The 17,274-nt window shown below is 47.7% G+C and overlaps 1 protein-coding gene across 4 annotated transcripts in view; it reads left to right on the top strand.

Annotated features, from left to right (window-relative positions):
- The first annotated feature begins 6,345 nt into the window (after positions 1–6,345).
- Arid1b (AT-rich interaction domain 1B) overlaps positions 6,346–17,274 on the top strand; it is a 355,383-nt gene continuing 344,454 nt past the window's right edge. For 2 of the 4 annotated variants that reach the window (XM_050135732.1, XM_050135733.1), the window contains exon 1: positions 6,346–8,078. In XM_050135732.1, coding sequence (XP_049991689.1) covers positions 6,504–8,078 — 1,575 coding nt within the window. In that variant the 5' untranslated portion in view covers positions 6,346–6,503. The remainder of the gene's footprint in view (positions 8,079–17,274) is intronic. The other 2 variants (XM_050135731.1, XM_050135734.1) reach the window with 1 other exon arrangement.

Genomic DNA, 17,274 nt, shown 5'->3' on the forward strand with positions numbered 1-17,274 from the left:
CTAACCCGGGTCTGTTGTCAGTGTCCCACCCCCGACCCACTAAAAAGCTTTAGTTACTTCTCACTGCTGTTAAGACAGAAACTCTGATTTAATTAGGACTGCTGGACCAAGTGTGGCAGCTGCACCAGGAAGCAACTGATCTGGGGCTGGGAGGTGAGGGACAGTCTCTCGGTCCCGATCCCCCTAGCGACCGTCCTTGATGCTCTCCTAGTGCCTTGACTCTCCTTCCGCTGTCGTCACCTGGCAATTATGTGTATTTGCGTGACCATCTGACTAATGGTTAGCAGGTACTTTCAATTATTATTCCTATGTACGTATTGCTTTCAGTAGTGGCTGCAGGGCTGGTGCAGGTAAGAGGCTGGGCACTCCGCTGCTGAGAATGAATGGGGTCTGGCTGGACATGTGCAGTGGTTTGTACATAGGGAGAGGGACCTTTCAACACTTGTATACCTTCATCAAGATGGTCACCTACCCTGAGGAGACCAGCAGTTTAAGAGTCATCCAGATGTGGAGAGATGTCTCAGTGCTTAAGAGCACTGGCTTGCTCTCCGGACAGGGGTCGATTTCCAGCACCCATGTGGTGGCTGTAAGTACAGTTCTAGGGGGAGCTGATGCTTTCGTCTGGACTCCCTGAGCACCAGGCATGCATATGGTGCAGAGATATACATGTAGACAAACACTCATACACATAAAATTAAAAGTAATGTTTTAAAGATTCATCTGAAGATATTGGACAGAGCTGTCTTAGTTAGGTTATTTATTTATTTATTTATTTTTTATTGTTGTGAGGAGACACAGGACCATGGCAATTCTTAAACTGAAACAATTGGGGTGGCTCACTTACAGTTTCAGAGGTTCAGTCTGTTGTCATCATGGTGGGGAGTATGGAGGCAGATGCGGTGCTGGAGGAGCAGCTGGGAGTCCTGCATCTCACAGGCACCAGGAAGCCAACTAAGACACTGGCAGTATCTGGAGCATAGGAAACCTCAAAGCCCACCTCCACAGTGATACACTTCCTCCAACAAGGCCACACCCGCCCCAACAAAGCCACACCTCTTAAGAGTGCCACTCCCTGAGACAATGGGAGCCAATAATAAAATACTTACCACAAGAATGCACTGAATTTTACATCTGAGAATAACATGTTGCAATGAGAAACATTTAAATTTTATGGAGAAAATCTTCCTTGTAATTAACAACTTGTGAACTTTTAGGGATATGCCATTAAGGAGATCCCTAAATTCAATAATGTCACTTTTTGTAAGAGACAGTCAGAAATAAGTCCTTTGGCACTTGCTGGGACTTTTGGAAGCCGGTTACTAATGGATCCGTTAAAGGTGTCCATTGGCTTTCACAGTGGAATGAGGCACAGAGCAAGCGAATAGCAACAGCTGAAAATGAAGATGCGGAATGTGCCACATTAGTGCATATGGCCCATTTGGAATTTATTGTACTTGAAAAATAGCTTTTATTTTCAAAGTCCATATGTACTATAAAGCAATTAATCACATCTGTGAGAAAGACCCGGAAGGCCCTTGGATTAAGTCACAGAAACTTCTCTTGTGGAAAAAAAAAAGTTGATTAGATTCCCAAAGGACTTCCTCTTGTATAAGTAATTATTATACATTATTGTATCAAATACGTTTACTAGCCAAGTATTTATTTTTGAGGAACTAGACTGATTTATAAAGTGGCTCAACACAAGTAGCAGCTTATTAATCGCGGGAGCCCAGTAACAACAGCCAACGAAAGAACCCGTCCACTGCTCTTCCAGTAATGGGGAGTGAACCCCGAGCCTCGGACATGCTCTACCACGGAGCTGTAACAGCACCCTTTTTTGATTTTTCAGGCAGGGTCTTTGAGAGGTTGTTTCAAACTTATGATCCTTAGGCTTCAGCCTCCCCAGCAGTTGGGGTTACTGGTTTCTGCCAGTACTCCTGGCTAGGGGAGAATGTTGAGAAACAGCAATAGCCTGTAACTTTTGGTGATGGTTTAAAAATGAGTGAAGACCGCCATGAAAACAAAAGGGGCTCCAGTGGACACACATTTGTCTAAGAGTTATACAACACTGGCGCTCTAGACTGTAATAAAAATATTTATTACACATCGCTCCAAATACAGAGCTGATAACAAGCAACACATTAAAATGCAGTCAGGTGTTTCTTCATTCGGTCACTGCTGCTCCTGTGTTCCCAGAGCCACTGGAGACAAACCCTACTGCCCTGATGACAAACTGGACATAGGCTTCTGGAAGCTCAGCCTAGGACTGGTGGTCTTAGTGTTGGCAGAGCTGTGAGGACGGAGGGTTAGATGCCCGGTAGGGGCTGCCAACAATGGACAGCTCCATTAGGTGCCCTTCGGTGAGGAAATCTAAGCTCAGTTCTTCACTGGTCAAGGCCTCTGGAACACTGAGGGGCTGACTTCACTGTGTTTCCATGTAATAGTTGTTCCCTATTCAGGACTGGGCAAAGGTAACACGGTTTTCTCTTTTGGGCACGGCAGGAAGTAGATGCCAGGCAAGTCTGTTGAAGGATCAAGTGTAATTTATCCCCATCCCGTGCACTGTGCCCACTTTAATCTCCTCACAAATATAATAGTGCTGCTGTTGGCCAAACCGTTTTAAATTGTTTGTTGCCCATTCCTGCCGGTCCGCTCAACCCTCGATCCTCCCTAACTGTTTCGCATTTGAACTTACAGGCCAGGGATGATTTGCATAGCTGTTTCCAATCCGACACTGTAGAGCCCACACCCTGCACCGACTCTGAGTTGTTGTTCACCACTAACGTCTAAATCGCAGAAGTGAATAGGACAATTGTTTAGTGCTTTTTAAAGTCCCTGACCAAGACCAGTAGGGAAATCCCATTAGTCCCATTCATCGCATCTCTCATAAATCTAAAAGGAAAGCAAGTATCCAAAGCTTTAGTCTTCAATAGTTCTTATTTGTAAAACCTTGACAGGGCTTTATTCCAAATTGCTTCCAAATTACGGAAAGAATACTGAGAAATATGACGGGCAGTGAGTCGTGATAGCTTCAGTCGCCGGGTAAATAAGAACAGTGAAAAGGGACTAATCTAAGAGCAAACAGTGCGATGGGCCTTGGAGAGTCAAAAAGGACAGAGCTGTGGGGTTCTTAAACTACCATCTGGCTCGATTCTCATTCAGTGGGCAAGTTGAAGGGCCTTTTATTTGGGGCCCTAAAAGTTATTCAAAAGGAGCAGTATTGAATATTAATATTTCCATATAGTTGGGGGGAAGAAAGAGAACCTTTTGTAACTGGAAAGGCATGTTTAAGAAAATAATGGGTAATCCTCTGACTACACATGGAGGGCTGGGGAGAACCCTGTGGGTGGGACGTGAGCTGGGGCCAGAGCACAGCCACCAGCAGCTTTCCACCTCCAAGGCTTCCTTGTGGGGACAGCAGAAACACAACTGTCATTATGGTTGGAGATGTGGGCACACGAGGTGTAAATGAAGAAACTCATTAAGAAAAACCCAATGCAGCGATTCCGATTGCTCTATGGCACCCAAAGAGGCAAGGCCGGACTGCCGTGCAGGCAAAGGAAAGAAGGAAGGGTTGAAACTGTGCTTTTGTGAACGGCAAGCTTGTTTCATCATTCTATGCCAGACCCCTGACAACTGCCATTTTCCTTGTGAAGCCCTGGGTTTTTGCGTGCAACTTGAAGGGGTTTTCACCATGTTTTCCTGAGGGGTGTGTTGGGAAAGTTGAAAACAAGCAGAGGAGTCCACTCCTCTCCAGCCAAGGCTCGTTTTGAAAGACATTTTAGAAGTCTCCGTGGTTCCAAAGACAAAACCAAATCCTGCTGGCTTTGTGTTCCTCTACTCCTGCAGGCTGCAGGGCTGTCTGTCTGCTTTAGGGTGTGGCATCTGCCACTGGGGACGGAGAACTGGCATGTGTCGCTCTGTATAGCAGGTTGGGTACCTGTGCTGGGGGCTCTGTTACTGCCTCTTGGTTCCACTTTTTGAGTTGACTTGGAATTCAATGAGATTTCACTCACATGATTAACTATCAATTTTATTTTATTTTTTAGTTTCATGATTTTGACATGAAAAAAAAATATTTCTAAGAAACAGGCCAGAGCTGAACTTGATGATTCATTTGCTCTTTTAAGCATGGTTGTGGATAAGTCACAACATATGGCTCGTCTGACTTTGCTATATTTTACTCATTTGAAAAAAAAGCACTTTTATGATTATATGTATATATTTAGTTTGACTGTAAATGTCTAAAAGCATAAATATGTAATTGATTTTAGAATGTCGATAGACATATACACAAAACAGACATATATTTCTATTTGTATACGAGAAACTTTGAATTCAGCTTGTGTGGTACAACCCTATAATTAGTATACATTCAAATACATAAAGAGAAGATCCAAGGGGAAAATGTCAAAAGGCAGAGACACAAAGATGTAGTGTTTTCTTGGCAGAAACTGATGATTTGGCATAAATTTATCTTATGGCTGGTACTCCCTCATATGCAAGGATATAGACCCCGTTTTCCAGTTGTTTCCAGTGTCAGGATCTGCTTTTACACTCGGTAACAACCCTGGTTCTCCTTCCCCCTCATTTACCACACCACACTCCACATCTAGTGTTGTCTATTTAGCCTTGTGAAATATTTACACTCGGTCCATGCAATTGACATAAACTAAAATAGTTTTTACGAGCTGCTAAAGAAGGATTTTTGGAAAACACTGTGTCCAAATGTAACATATTCCTCCAGTCTGACCTCTGGAAAGCTTTGGTTTCAAAAGCTTTCTCTCAACACAAATCAGTTCACCCTAGCACAACTGAGCCATGGCTTGGGTTAAGAAGTCCAAGTATCAGAGACAGTCAAGAGGTGATTATGATAATAATGTTCAAAAACATTATACTGCCAAAACAATAGGTATCTTTTTATAAAAGGGGAAAGTACTGCATATTTCTGCTTTGGGATTAGACTGTTTACATTATTATTGACTTTATGTTTATTAAATACATCTATTTGGTTTTGTTTCCCATTACTTAGAAATGAACTCATATCAAGAGGGTTAATTGCACACATTAACCTCTGAAACACGATGAAAGGTGTCGTGTAGATTTATGAAGACATGAGATAAACCTTAGCGGTCGCTGTTTTTGCACCAATATGTTAGTTACACGTCTCCTGAATGCTGTCTGGAGCTAACACTCCACGTTTGAGAGGACACCCAAATGCATTATAAGAAAAACACTCCGTGGGGAATACTATGAGTTTTCATACCTACTTAAGGTGTCTTAAAAAAGTTATATAAACATCACCTTGGGGATTGGCGTAGTGAATCATAAGCAATTATTGAGTGCCTGCTGTGTACAGGGCACAGCAGCCTTTACGGCTTAACCTTCTCTTAGTGTTTCCTAATTTTTCAGTTGGATGAAGTTGTGGGAACGCCGATGGCCTGAAATCAAGTCGGAGAGGCCAAGGTTGTGAAAAATTACATAACTCCTGGGAGAGACGATGCTTTTGCTCGGCCGGCCTGGCTAAACGTTTCCCTTCCCCGCAGGCTCCATACCACCTCGGGAGGCCCAACAAGACAACTTTGCTTCCCAGCCCCTTCTCCCTCTTTTGTCTGCTCATCAGACTCGTTTTCCACCTTCGTAGCGCTCCCTTTAGACGTGAAAACAAACACAGGAACGCGGGTTGGCAAGGAGACCGGAGGCACGAGGGGAAAGAGCAGCTTCGGGCCGCCAGCGAGCAAGCCAGCGCCGGCAGCCTGGGCCCCCGCTCCCCCGGGCCGGGTCTAGCGAGCCAGGCCGAGCGGGCGAGCGCGGGGCCGCGGGCGGGCAGGCGAGCGCCGGGGGCCGAGTCCAGTCCGCGTTTTGCGAGTGCGCAGCAGCCCTCGGAGAGAAGCGGATAATAGTTGCTCCGGCTCGCCCGGCTCCCTCACGCCGCGCTGGGCCCGAGAGGCTCAGGCAAGTCGTGCATTTCCCCCCCATATCCGGGTTAGAGAGGAAAAAGAGAGCGAGAGTGAGGGAGTGAGGGAGAGAGAGAGAGAGAAAAGTTTCATTGCAAGCGGAACTAAAAAACTTTCCGGCGGCCCAGGCCGGAGCGGGCGCGGGCCCCCGAGCGCAAAGGCGCGCCCCCGGCGGGCGGCCCGGGGCTGCGGGGGGGTGGGGGTGGGGAGGGGAGGGAGGGCGCCGCGCTTCCCCGCGGGCCGCGTGGATGCGCGCAGGAGGGGCGGCCGACTGCGAGTGGGGACATTGTCTCCCCCCACCCCGCCCGGCCGCGCCACGCCGCGGCGATCATGGCCGCGCGGGCAGCAGCGGCGGCGGCGCGGGCGCGGGTGGGCAGCGGCGAGCGGCGGGCGCCCTCGGGGCCGCGGCCGGCGCCCGTGGCCCGGGACCTGGAGGCGGGCGCGCGCGGCGCGGTGGCGGCGGCTCCGGGCCCCATAGTGGGGGGCGGCGACGGCGGCCTGAATAATGTGCACCACCACCCCCTGCACCCCCGTCACGACCTGAACATGGCCCATAGCGCGAGCGCCGCGGCCGCCGCTAGCTCCAACAGCGCGCAGAGCGGCGGCTCCGAGGCGCCTCTCAAGGAGGGTGGAAGCGCCACCGCGCTGTCCTCCTCCTCCGCCGCCGTCGCGGCCTCTTCCTCCTCCTCCTCCTCGGCGGGCCCCGGCTCGGCCATGGAGACCGGGCTGCTCCCCAACCACAAACTGAAAGCCGTTGGCGAGGCCCCCGCTGCACCGCCCCATCAGCCGCACCACCACCACCATGCCCACCACCACCATCACCATCATGCCCACCACCTCCACCACCACCACCATCACCACCACGCACTACAGCAGCAGCTAAACCAGTTCCAGCAGCCGCCGCAGCCACAGCAGCAGCAGCCGCCACAGCCGCCGCCGCAGCAGCATCATCCCACTGCCAACAACAGCCTGGGCGGCGCGGGCGGCGGCGCGCCCCAGCCCGGCCCGGACATGGAGCACCCGCAACATGGAGGCGCCAAGGACAGTGCCGCGGGCAGTCAGGCCGACCCGCAGGGCCAGCCTCTGCTGAGCAAGCCGGGCGACGAGGACGACGCGCCGCCCAAGATGGGGGAGCCGGCGGGCAGCCGCTATGAGCATCCGGGCCTGGGCGCGCAGCAGCCACCCGCGCCGGTCGCCCTGCCCGGGGGCGGCGGTGGCGGCCCGGCGGCCGTCTCGGAGTTTAATAATTACTATGGCAGCGCTGCCCCTGCTAGCGGCGGCCCCGGCGGCCGCGCTGGGCCTTGCTTTGATCAACATGGCGGACAACAAAGCCCCGGGATGGGGATGATGCACTCCGCCTCTGCCGCCGCCGGGGCCCCCAGCAGCATGGACCCCCTGCAGAACTCCCACGAAGGGTACCCCAACAGCCAGTACAACCATTATCCGGGCTACAGCCGGCCCGGCGCGGGCGGCGGCGGCGGAGGAGGAGGAGGCAGCGGAGGAGGTGGAGGAGGAGGAGGAGGAGCAGGAGGAGCAGGAGGAGCAGGAGGAGCAGCGGCAGCGGCAGCAGGAGCCGGAGCTGTGGCGGCGGCGGCGGCCGCGGCGGCGGCGGCGGCAGCAGCAGGAGGCGGCGGCGGCGGCTATGGGGGCTCGTCCTCGGGGTACGGGGTGCTGAGCTCCCCGCGGCAGCAGGGCGGCGGCATGATGATGGGCCCCGGGGGCGGCGGGGCCGCGAGCCTCAGCAAGGCGGCCGCCGGCGCGGCGGCAGCGGCGGGGGGCTTCCAGCGCTTCGCCGGCCAGAACCAGCACCCGTCGGGGGCCACGCCGACCCTCAACCAGCTGCTCACCTCGCCCAGCCCCATGATGCGGAGCTACGGCGGCAGCTACCCCGACTACAGCAGCCCCAGCGCGCCGCCGCCGCCGCCGTCGCAGCCCCAGTCCCAGGCGGCGGCGGCGGCGGGGGCGGCGGCGGGTGGCCAGCAGGCGGCCGCGGGCATGGGCTTGGGCAAGGACCTGGGCGCCCAGTATGCCGCTGCCAGCCCGGCCTGGGCGGCCGCGCAACAAAGAAGTCACCCGGCGATGAGCCCCGGCACCCCCGGACCGACCATGGGCAGATCCCAGGTAACCCCCGCGCCGGCCGGGCCTGCTTCCGCCCGGGCCTCGCGAGCGAGCGAGCCCTGACTTTCTTTCTCCGCCGGGTACTTTTCCCCGCGGCTGACGGGGGTGGCGGGGGTGCGGCGCCGCCCGGCCGAGTCCGGATCTGGCGGGGTCGGGGAACCGGGCCGCCCCGCGCCCTCCCCCGCTGCCGCTTGCGAGCCTGTGCCCGCCCCAGGCCCGGGAAGGGACCGCGGTCCCCCCCGAGGCCGCGCCCGCCGGGAGGGCTCTCGGGGCGCCGGGATCCGCGGCCCGGCCTGGCTCCGCCGGCGCCCACGGTGTGCCCCGAGTGGGCGCGGAGAGAGAGCAACTTTCTCTCTCCTCCGGGCCCGGGTCGGGTTCCCATTCCCCTGCGAGGTAGAGGCAGGGATAATCGAGGTTAGCTTTGTGACAGCCGTGGCTGTTGGAGTTTGGATGTTTACCAGCAGGAATAAGACCGAGATTTACCACGACGAGGAGGCGAAATATTGTAAAATAACATCGATTCGTTCCTAAGAACAGTCGGGGAGATCCATTATGGGGCTTAGGGCTGCCTGGAAGGAGTCACCTTCAACCGGGAGGCGATGTTGAAGGAATAGATTCCGGATCGATGGAACTTATTTTGATCATGGGTTAGACTTTCCTTTTTTTATTCGGCAACCCTAGTGAGGTAGTAGGCCAGTGAAAATGGATCTTTCTGGATCGCATTTATGTGGGTTTTCTTGGTTTTGCTGTCGCCCGAGTCCTACAGCGATGTTAGGAAGTGTCTTGCGCTCTCGCTGTCTCTTGCTAGTAGGCTGAGCCTAAAGACTTACTTGATCTCCTTTGCAAGGTTTGGAATTTGAATTGTGGAGGTAAACTGGCTGTAATAGTCTCCAGACAGCTGCCTCTGAGTTGACATCTAATCTGCCATCTGATTGGCTCCCCTCTCACCATTGGGCATTTAGCACTGCTGATGTAAATAGAAGTGCGGAGCGGTGCAGTCACAAAAATTCCTGCCACAAATAATAACTGAACTCTGTTCCAAGCAGATGGAAGGTTGAATACTATTTAGAGCTTAAATTGTTATGAATCAGAATTAGTAATAAGAGGATTGGATACAGAGAAACATGCTGTTGTCCAGTATTGGGCATTTATAAAACTCGAGTCTTTGATGGCAATCTTACAATATGAACATTACATTTATCGTGGACTTTAATTGCAGATTGAAGATAGGAGCATTGAAATAATTAAAGCACAGGTCGTACCAGTTTGGCCTTTGTTGAGCTTTTATAAAAATCTGATTTTTAACAGATTTAACTGTGAATATATTTTAGTTCTATCAGCACACAGTTTAATACGTTAAGATTTTAGTATTTCCATTGCAGTAATATTTCTTGCTGATGTTTAATTATCTAAACTCAGAAGAAAGCTATATATTTGGTGATTCTTAATTAGCTTAACATCAGAATGAAGCCATGCCTTTTCTGTGATCTATGTTCTTGTAATTGTGACCATTTTAAGCTGGTCATGTGGAGGAGTGTAACTTAGAATTGGCATATTTTAAAATCCATGAAATGAAACTAATTTTTGTAGAGAACAATTGACTGGAAGAGACAATGAATATTTCTGTGAAATTCTAAAAGCCTGCTCCTCGGTTGGTTTGTAGCACATAGAGGTGCCCCCCCCCCCATGTTGTTTTCTTCCCCTTGATTGTTTTGTTAGGCTAAATAACGTGAGATTTATTTGAACTGCTTATGAATTAGAGCAAGCATATTATACGCAAGTTGTAGTCGGTACTGTTTCTTCCAAATAATATTTCCTCTGTGCACGTCTTTCTGCTGTGAAGTTTTGTGATGGTTTTTAATCTGCTAGGAAGGAATAGCAATGGTTCTTTGTATTTAGCTAATTTGTTTTATGAAGGTGTATTTTAATAATAGTTGTGTATCAGGATAGATTTGTTAGGTAAAGGCATTAATTTACAAGTAATTGAGTGACTCCTAGTTGGTACCCGATATCTGCTGTTTCCAAATCTACGTAGTCCATGGAGTTCTACTTCAATAAAACATTTTCTCTGTTCTTGATGAAGAACTTGTGATTTCAGTTTTTGTTTTTGATCCACACAGTAATTGTGAAAGAGGAGCCTGGTAAAAATAAGCCCATATCATAATTAAAATTCTCATCTTTGTAAACTGTAAAGGGAGGAAGTCAGAGGCAGTTGTAGGTTCGTGTTGCTTTTAGAGTATTATTTCTTAGTGGTACCAATCATTGCAAGTATTTGTTTGTTTGTTTTCTTTGAATGAGAGCATGTCCATTATGGCCTCAGTGTGGCCCTCGGGAATTGCTTTTTTTATCTCTGAGAAAAAAGGGACAGACTTACGACCTCAATTCACATAGTTCTCTTAGGTACCTTGCCGATAACATAGAATGTTTCTTTTTATACTTTCATTTTTTTTCCCGTTTGTTTTGCTTTTGGAAGAACAGTATTATTTAGTATTTGTTATGATAACTGGGCTAGGTAGCCACTTGTCCATAATATTAGATTATACCAGAATATAGGTCATAAAATGCAGTCATATTAAATAATTGAAAAGTAAATCTTTTTGGTTTTTAATACTTTTGGTTTCATTTTTGACTCTAGGCAGATGGCTTGGCGACAGTTTGTTTTGTTGTCACCAGGAATAAAACCTTCCTGTTGAGGGGAAGGTCTTCTCAAGATGGAAACAAACCGTCTTATGATTTAGTTTGTTCCCTTTCCTTTTTCTTTTGCAATAAGTATTTAGATAGCAGTCTCAAAATGAGTCTTAGGGACTGCCACATACATAAACGTTTAGGAAGTACACATTTGTCTTGAATTCTGTGCATGATATTTTATCTTTAGTTTGTACATTATAGTAAAATATAATAATAATAAAAAGTGCTATTTACCTTTAGAAAAAAGCAGTTAGTTTAGTCTTACAAGGCAGGAAGCCCCAGAATCCTTCCTTATTTATTCCTCAGAATGACTGTAAGGACCATGTAAGGTCTCATAAGGGTCATCCCTTCCCTCTTCCGTGAGATCTGCGAGTTCAGATCTTATCAAGACATCTCGACTACCTCAGTTTATATATTTGCCTAGAAATGATGGCTGTTATCTAGTTACTGAATTTAGGAGCAGTTTTTCATACAGAAGGCCTGTTATTTAAGAAACAAACCCAAGACCCCATGATGACAACCCCCAAATAAAAAAAAAGTCTGTAGTTTTTTATTTTTATGTTTTATGAGATGAAAATATAGCTCAGTTTTTTTAGATGCCTTGACTTTTACATTACTTATTTTTTACTTTTTTTTTTATAATAGTAATCAGTTTCAAGGCAGTTGGTATAAAATTATTCTTAATTTATAGTAAATCAGATTTATTCCTGGGTCCATGTTTTTACCTTTGCTCTGTAATTGGAAACAACCTTCCTTCTTTTTTCCTTTTGGTTTTGTCTGTCTGTATTTAAGAATACATTTTTTGTCCAGGCTCTGGCATTGCATTTTTCTCAATATCGTGTTGTGTGAGAAGTGTGTCATGGGTATGGGCACAGTCCAGATCACGCTTGGGCACGTTCACTGATGGAGTTAGTGATGAATATCCCGTTTCTTCTTTGGAGATGAGGAGAATGACATCTTCACTCTGCTATGAGAACACTATTAATTCTACTTTGAGAGCTAATTTGAAAAATAGAGAAGGCTGCAGGAAGACTTGCTAATCTTCCTGGACACAGTTATCTTTTAAGGAAAACCTGCGTGGTAGGGTTGTTTAGTTTTTAGTTCTGTATCATTAATGGACCATATCCCTTTATAATTTGTGCTGATGTGTGTGTAAAGATGTCTTCTGATACAACAGGAGCATCGTTTCCCTAGGATACACACCAACTTCACATCACCCTCGGCAGATCCAAAAGGTGATCCCTTCCTTTATTTAACCCTGTCCTTTCCCAGGAGGGTTGACTTAAAATTTTCCCGGTCTGTGAAATTTCCCAGCTTGTTTTGGGAGCAGTGCAGATGCCCTTGGGCCACGAGGTTTTGGGAGCTGGCTGGCCTGTTGCCGGGCCTTTTTTTTTTTTTTTTTTTTTTTTTTTTGCCATTGCTGTGTCCAGCTGTTGCTGCCCAGGTCCTGGAGCCCCGTGCTCTGAGCCGTGTTCTCTGGCTCATTCCACTTTCATTTTTGGCTGTATGTAGCTTTGTAAATTTGAGGTTGATATTTATGTTTGATAAAATTGCTGTGTGTTACTTAAAACAACAAATTTATGGGAAGCTGAAAATGAATATTAATAAGAATCCCATTAATTTTTTTGCAGTATTTACATTTTCAAAATGGATGTTATGAAATTTTTATGGTACCAAAGCAGTGCTATTTTTACTTAAGGGGCCATACCCACTTCTTAGGCAGTTTGGGAGCTGGGCTATTTGGGGCTGTGTGTGCCTTTTCAGAGGAGTGTTCTTTTCAGAGGAGGCTTTTGCTTTTGCAATTCTCTGGACAGGGAACGTCATGCTGTATGCTTGCTGCTTGTGCACGCTTGCTGTGTATGCATTCTTGGAGCTGTGTATGCATGCTTGCTTTGTATACAGGCTTGCTGCACATACAAGCTTATTGTGTATGCATAGTTACTGTGTATGTGCAAATGCTATGTCTGTACAATTACTATGTATGCACACTTGCTATGCATGCACGCTTGAAGCTGTGTACGCATGCTTGAGGGTGAGGAATTCCAGGACCCATTCCCTCGTTCCCTGTGGCATGGGGGAGGAGCACTGGGCAGGGCTGTACATCCACCCAGAAGGTGTCTATGCATTGCAGATGCGGATGTTACACAGTGTAGCCAGGCCCAGTTTGGAGACTGTTTGTAGAAGACTCTTGACCCTTTTTGGTTTAATTAGGTGATTGAATGAATTCTGGTCTGAAACCTTGATGTGCTGTGGAATTCAGCAACTAGAAACAGATGCAGGTACCATTTAGTTACTACCTGAGTGTCTCTAGAAATGTACTCAGTTTACCCTGGGTTTACATATGACTAAATATACTATTCGATATAATTGGATAATATAATAATAGATATATACTTAGTGTAGTATCATACTGAGTGAATTTACTGAAGTGTAGAAGGTGTGTCCCCAGGAAGTTTTCTTCAAATGTATTTTACTTTTGAAGGTGTTTTTTTTTGTTTGTTTGTATTTTTTGTTTTATTTTTTAAAGACAGTTTTGTGTACCCCAGGCTAGCTTGGAACTTGGTGGATAGCAGAGGCTGACCTTAAACCTCTGATGCTTTCACTCCTGTGCTGGGATTCCTGGTGTGGGCCATTACCACAGTTGGTTTTCTGCATTCTTGAGATTGAACCCAGGACTTTGTGTACGCTGGCCAAGGACTCTGCTCAGTGGGAATGCTTTTAAACAACTGCTCCTTTAAAGTGACTTAAATCTAAGTCGAGTCCAGTGGGTTGTTTCCAAACTTGGTTCCGCATGGATCGATGCCAAGTGTGTTAGAAGGCTACTGTTTGACAGAGGAACTAATGCTGACTTTATTTTGTTTCTTACATAATGTTTACTTCCAGGACAGACTGCATCCATGGGAGACAATCGTTTCCATTTTTAAAGTCAGGGAGATGGCAGCAGGGTCTGGAAGGATGTGTCAAGCAGGACTGTCCTTTGGGAGTGACTGTGTGAGGTGCAGCCTCTGCTGGTCAACCCTTGTAGGGTGCTCTTCTAGGTGTTCTGGGCCTTGAGGAAAGATGAACCCTGAGAGCCAGACAAGAAGTTATTCCATATTCAACCATTCTGGAAGGGAAGCCGTATTTGATGAAATCTAGAAATTCCTGGATGGATGTCAGTACCATACTTTTTCTTTTTTGGAATAGATTGCCAAAAAAGTGTTTAGATATGTGTCTTCATATATTGACGAGCCATCCACAGCGTAGAGTTTACTGTTAACCGCTTGCGGGCAGAATCAGGTGGCTCTGGGTACGTCTCATTCCTGTGCCGCCGTCTGAAGACTTCACATGGTAAACAGCCCAGAGGTGCTGCCGTTTAGTTCTTTGTGTCAAACTTTGACCTTGCTGGCTGTGGCTGTGTGGTGTGATTACACCGCTTTTGCTTGTTTGTTTGTTTGTTTGTTTTTAAGGGACCATTGGTTCTGCCACTTTATAGTCCATTAGTAAAGCCTTCCTTACATTACTTTGGGGGTACCAATAATGTTTTCCTTTTAATTTAATTAATTTGTTAATTTCCGTTGTGACTTTTGGACTTCATGCATTTAGTCTTTCTGGAAGTGTGTGATTGTGTCATTACTGGGCATGGCGTCATAATCGCTCTCGTCAGGATGAAAGAGCAGGAGGCCTTGAAACCTGGGACTCTATGATTGGACATGGAAACAAACTGTCGTGATCACGTCTCTTTTTGCTTTTTTCTTGCTTTTGCATTTTTAGCTTCTTTTAAAGCACATTTGTTTTATATTTGTAGTGTTAGGGGAAATTATTTACAAGGATTTTTTTTTTCTGTTTTGAATGTTCGGGCAGCATTGCCCTCAACCCCAGACACAGAGTGAATGTCAGGCTAGGTGAGATACTGTATTCTCTCTGCTCTCTGCCTCTTAGGTGCTGTAGCTCCTGCTGGTGTCTGTGTGTCTGTCTCTATGCCATGGGCTTGGACTTTGTGTGTAGGCCAGAGGTTGGCATTGAATATCTTCCTTTTTAGAATTATCTTTTGGGATAGAGTCTCTTACTGAACTTGGAAGTTACTAAATCTAATAGACTGGCTGGCCCAGCGAGCCCAGGCCACCTCTTGCCTCTCTGCCTCCCCTTGTGCCTCAGCACCCTCCTCTCCTCTCCTCTCCTCTCCTCTCCTCTCCTCTCCTCTCCTCTCCTCTCCTCTCCTCTCCTCTCCTCTCCTCTCCTCTCCCCTCCTCTTCTCCCCTCTCCTCCCTTCTCCCCCCTCCCTTCCCCTCCTCTTTTCTTCTCTCCTTTCTTTTCTCTCTGGAGAGGGTCTTATGTGCTCTGGCTAGGGTTACAGGCATGCATTAATATTTGTAACCTTATGTGGTATGTGTATGGAATGCTGAGCTTCCTACCTGATAGGCGAGCATTTTACCAACTGAGTTCCCTCCCCAGGCTGCTTTTTTGGCGTTGATGAACATTGAACTCAGGTCCTCATGATTGCAGGGCAGACTGGGCAGACCGCAGCTCCCCTGCTGTTAGTGCTGAGTCCTCTGTAAATACAGAAGTTCATGGAAAAAGTACTAATAGATATAAAAAATGCTAAATTTAAAAATTAGAGCAATTGATCTAAAATGTAAAGGCTGCTCCAGAGGAGAAGCTTGCTAGATCCTTTCTTTTCTTTTTTCTTTTCATTTTTATTAAAGCGTTTTTATCACACAATATGTTTTGATCATGTTTGTTAGATTTTTATTGTGAACAGAGTGGGGGGAGGGAGAGAGGGTGGACATTAGGATTATTTTTTAATATGGTTGATGTTGTTATGCAGTCAGCTCTTCAATTATGAGCAGAAGGTACCAGATCCTAGAGAGGAAATGGACTTATCTGAGCTCCTGTGCTGGGAAGAAGCAACAATTATTTTATACGTGAACATTTAGCATTCATGGATGCTGTGTGGTATGTGGCTGCCCCAGACAGCCAGCTGCAGGTGATTGTTTACTGAGTGCCCCCTTTTTAGTCAGTGCTGTGTTGTCATAGGCAGTTCGTGGGGCTGTGCGGCCCCTGCTGCTCCCTGTCAGCTGATTCCAGCCCTGCCATACCTGCATGGCGAGTGTTTGGCACATTTCAGCAGTGTGAACGGCAGCTGTATGGCTCCTCAGAGTCATGGCCTGGTATGGGGAAGGGGTGGATTCCGGAACTACTGATAATTGCAGGTGGATGCGGTACAGCTGATGTTATTTAGCGACCCCCCGTTTCTTCCAGTCAGCTACTGGCTTTGTGCCTGTGCAGAACGTTGCTCTGTTAGAGACAGTGATAACCAAAACCGGAAAATCGAATCATTGTATAGAATGGTCCTTTTTCTTTTTCTCAGTCTTCTGCATCACATAGACTCTTGGAAAAAGAGAGGCAGTCTGCCGGGCCTGGGGAATCTCCTTCGCTTGTGGGTATTTCTGAGAACTGTTGAGATAATGGATGCTGGCTGAGCCAGTACAGCCACTGCTCCAGGTCCTGGAGTGAAACCAGGCAAGACGATGAGTGAGGTGGCTCCAGAATTCTCAGCAGCAGCTCCCGTTTTCTTCTCTATGACATCTCAGAAGTTCAACCACTCACGCCTCAGAGCCCAGTCAGGACATGACTGGGAATCCCAGAATTGATCTAGGAGTTGACATCTAAGTTTTGAAACGTTACCCACCAAATTAAGAATCCATTGTTGTGTCTTTCATTTTCTTTTTGCAGTTCATTTGTAATTTTAAATAATAAATTTACTTTGCCCAGTGAGGTATGGGTGACCTTGGAAATGCAAGTGGAAAATCTTGCCAAGCGAGTAGTTTTCTGAGGAAGCAGGCACAGCTCCTCAGGACTGGGGCATTCATTGTGTTCAGTCCTGAGATAGTTAGGGTTCCTGAGAGGATGACGTCACGAGGCGCCTCTCCTAGTGGAGACAGATTGTGGCTGGGAGTCCAGCAGGCCCTGGCTTATCGTTGGGCCAGGGCACTCATTCTCTCTGGCCTCCGTGGGGATTTTATTTTCCATTTGGAATGTTCAGACTGGTTGCTGAAGGCTTTCACTGAAGTCCTTCTGTTAACCCCGGATCCTTACTTTTGCCTGACTCTCTTCCTGGACCTGCTTCTGTCTCACTTCTCTGTATGGTCAAGGACAAGGCTGACCCTTCAGTCAGGTGGTGTTTAGCCCTGCCCAGCTCCAGAGTTCTTCACTTCTTTGTAGGCTCCAAGTAGTGGTCCACCACTGTCTCTCCTATGAGCTCCCAGGCTTGAGGGGAAGCTGAGAGCCATGCTGCTGCTCAGACTGCATTGCACGGGTGTAGTGATGGATTTCAGGTCGTCTGGGAGGCCCCCGTGAGCACATGTCATTGCTGCTGGTAGTCCTCTGAAAAAGTTACTCTCTTTTTAGGATTATTAATTTTCAAAATTTCAGAAATGATAAGCGAGGCGTTTTGGCGTTTCTGGGTAACTGGGCTTCGGTTCTTTACTAGCTGAGTTAGCTTGCTTCCTTTTGTATTGTCTCCCACTTC

Source organism: Alexandromys fortis, unplaced genomic scaffold (genome assembly GCF_014885135.2).
Source record: "Alexandromys fortis isolate MF-2015 unplaced genomic scaffold, M_Fortis_MF-2015_v1.1 scaffold_23, whole genome shotgun sequence".
Taxonomy (NCBI): Eukaryota; Metazoa; Chordata; class Mammalia; order Rodentia; family Cricetidae; genus Alexandromys; species Alexandromys fortis.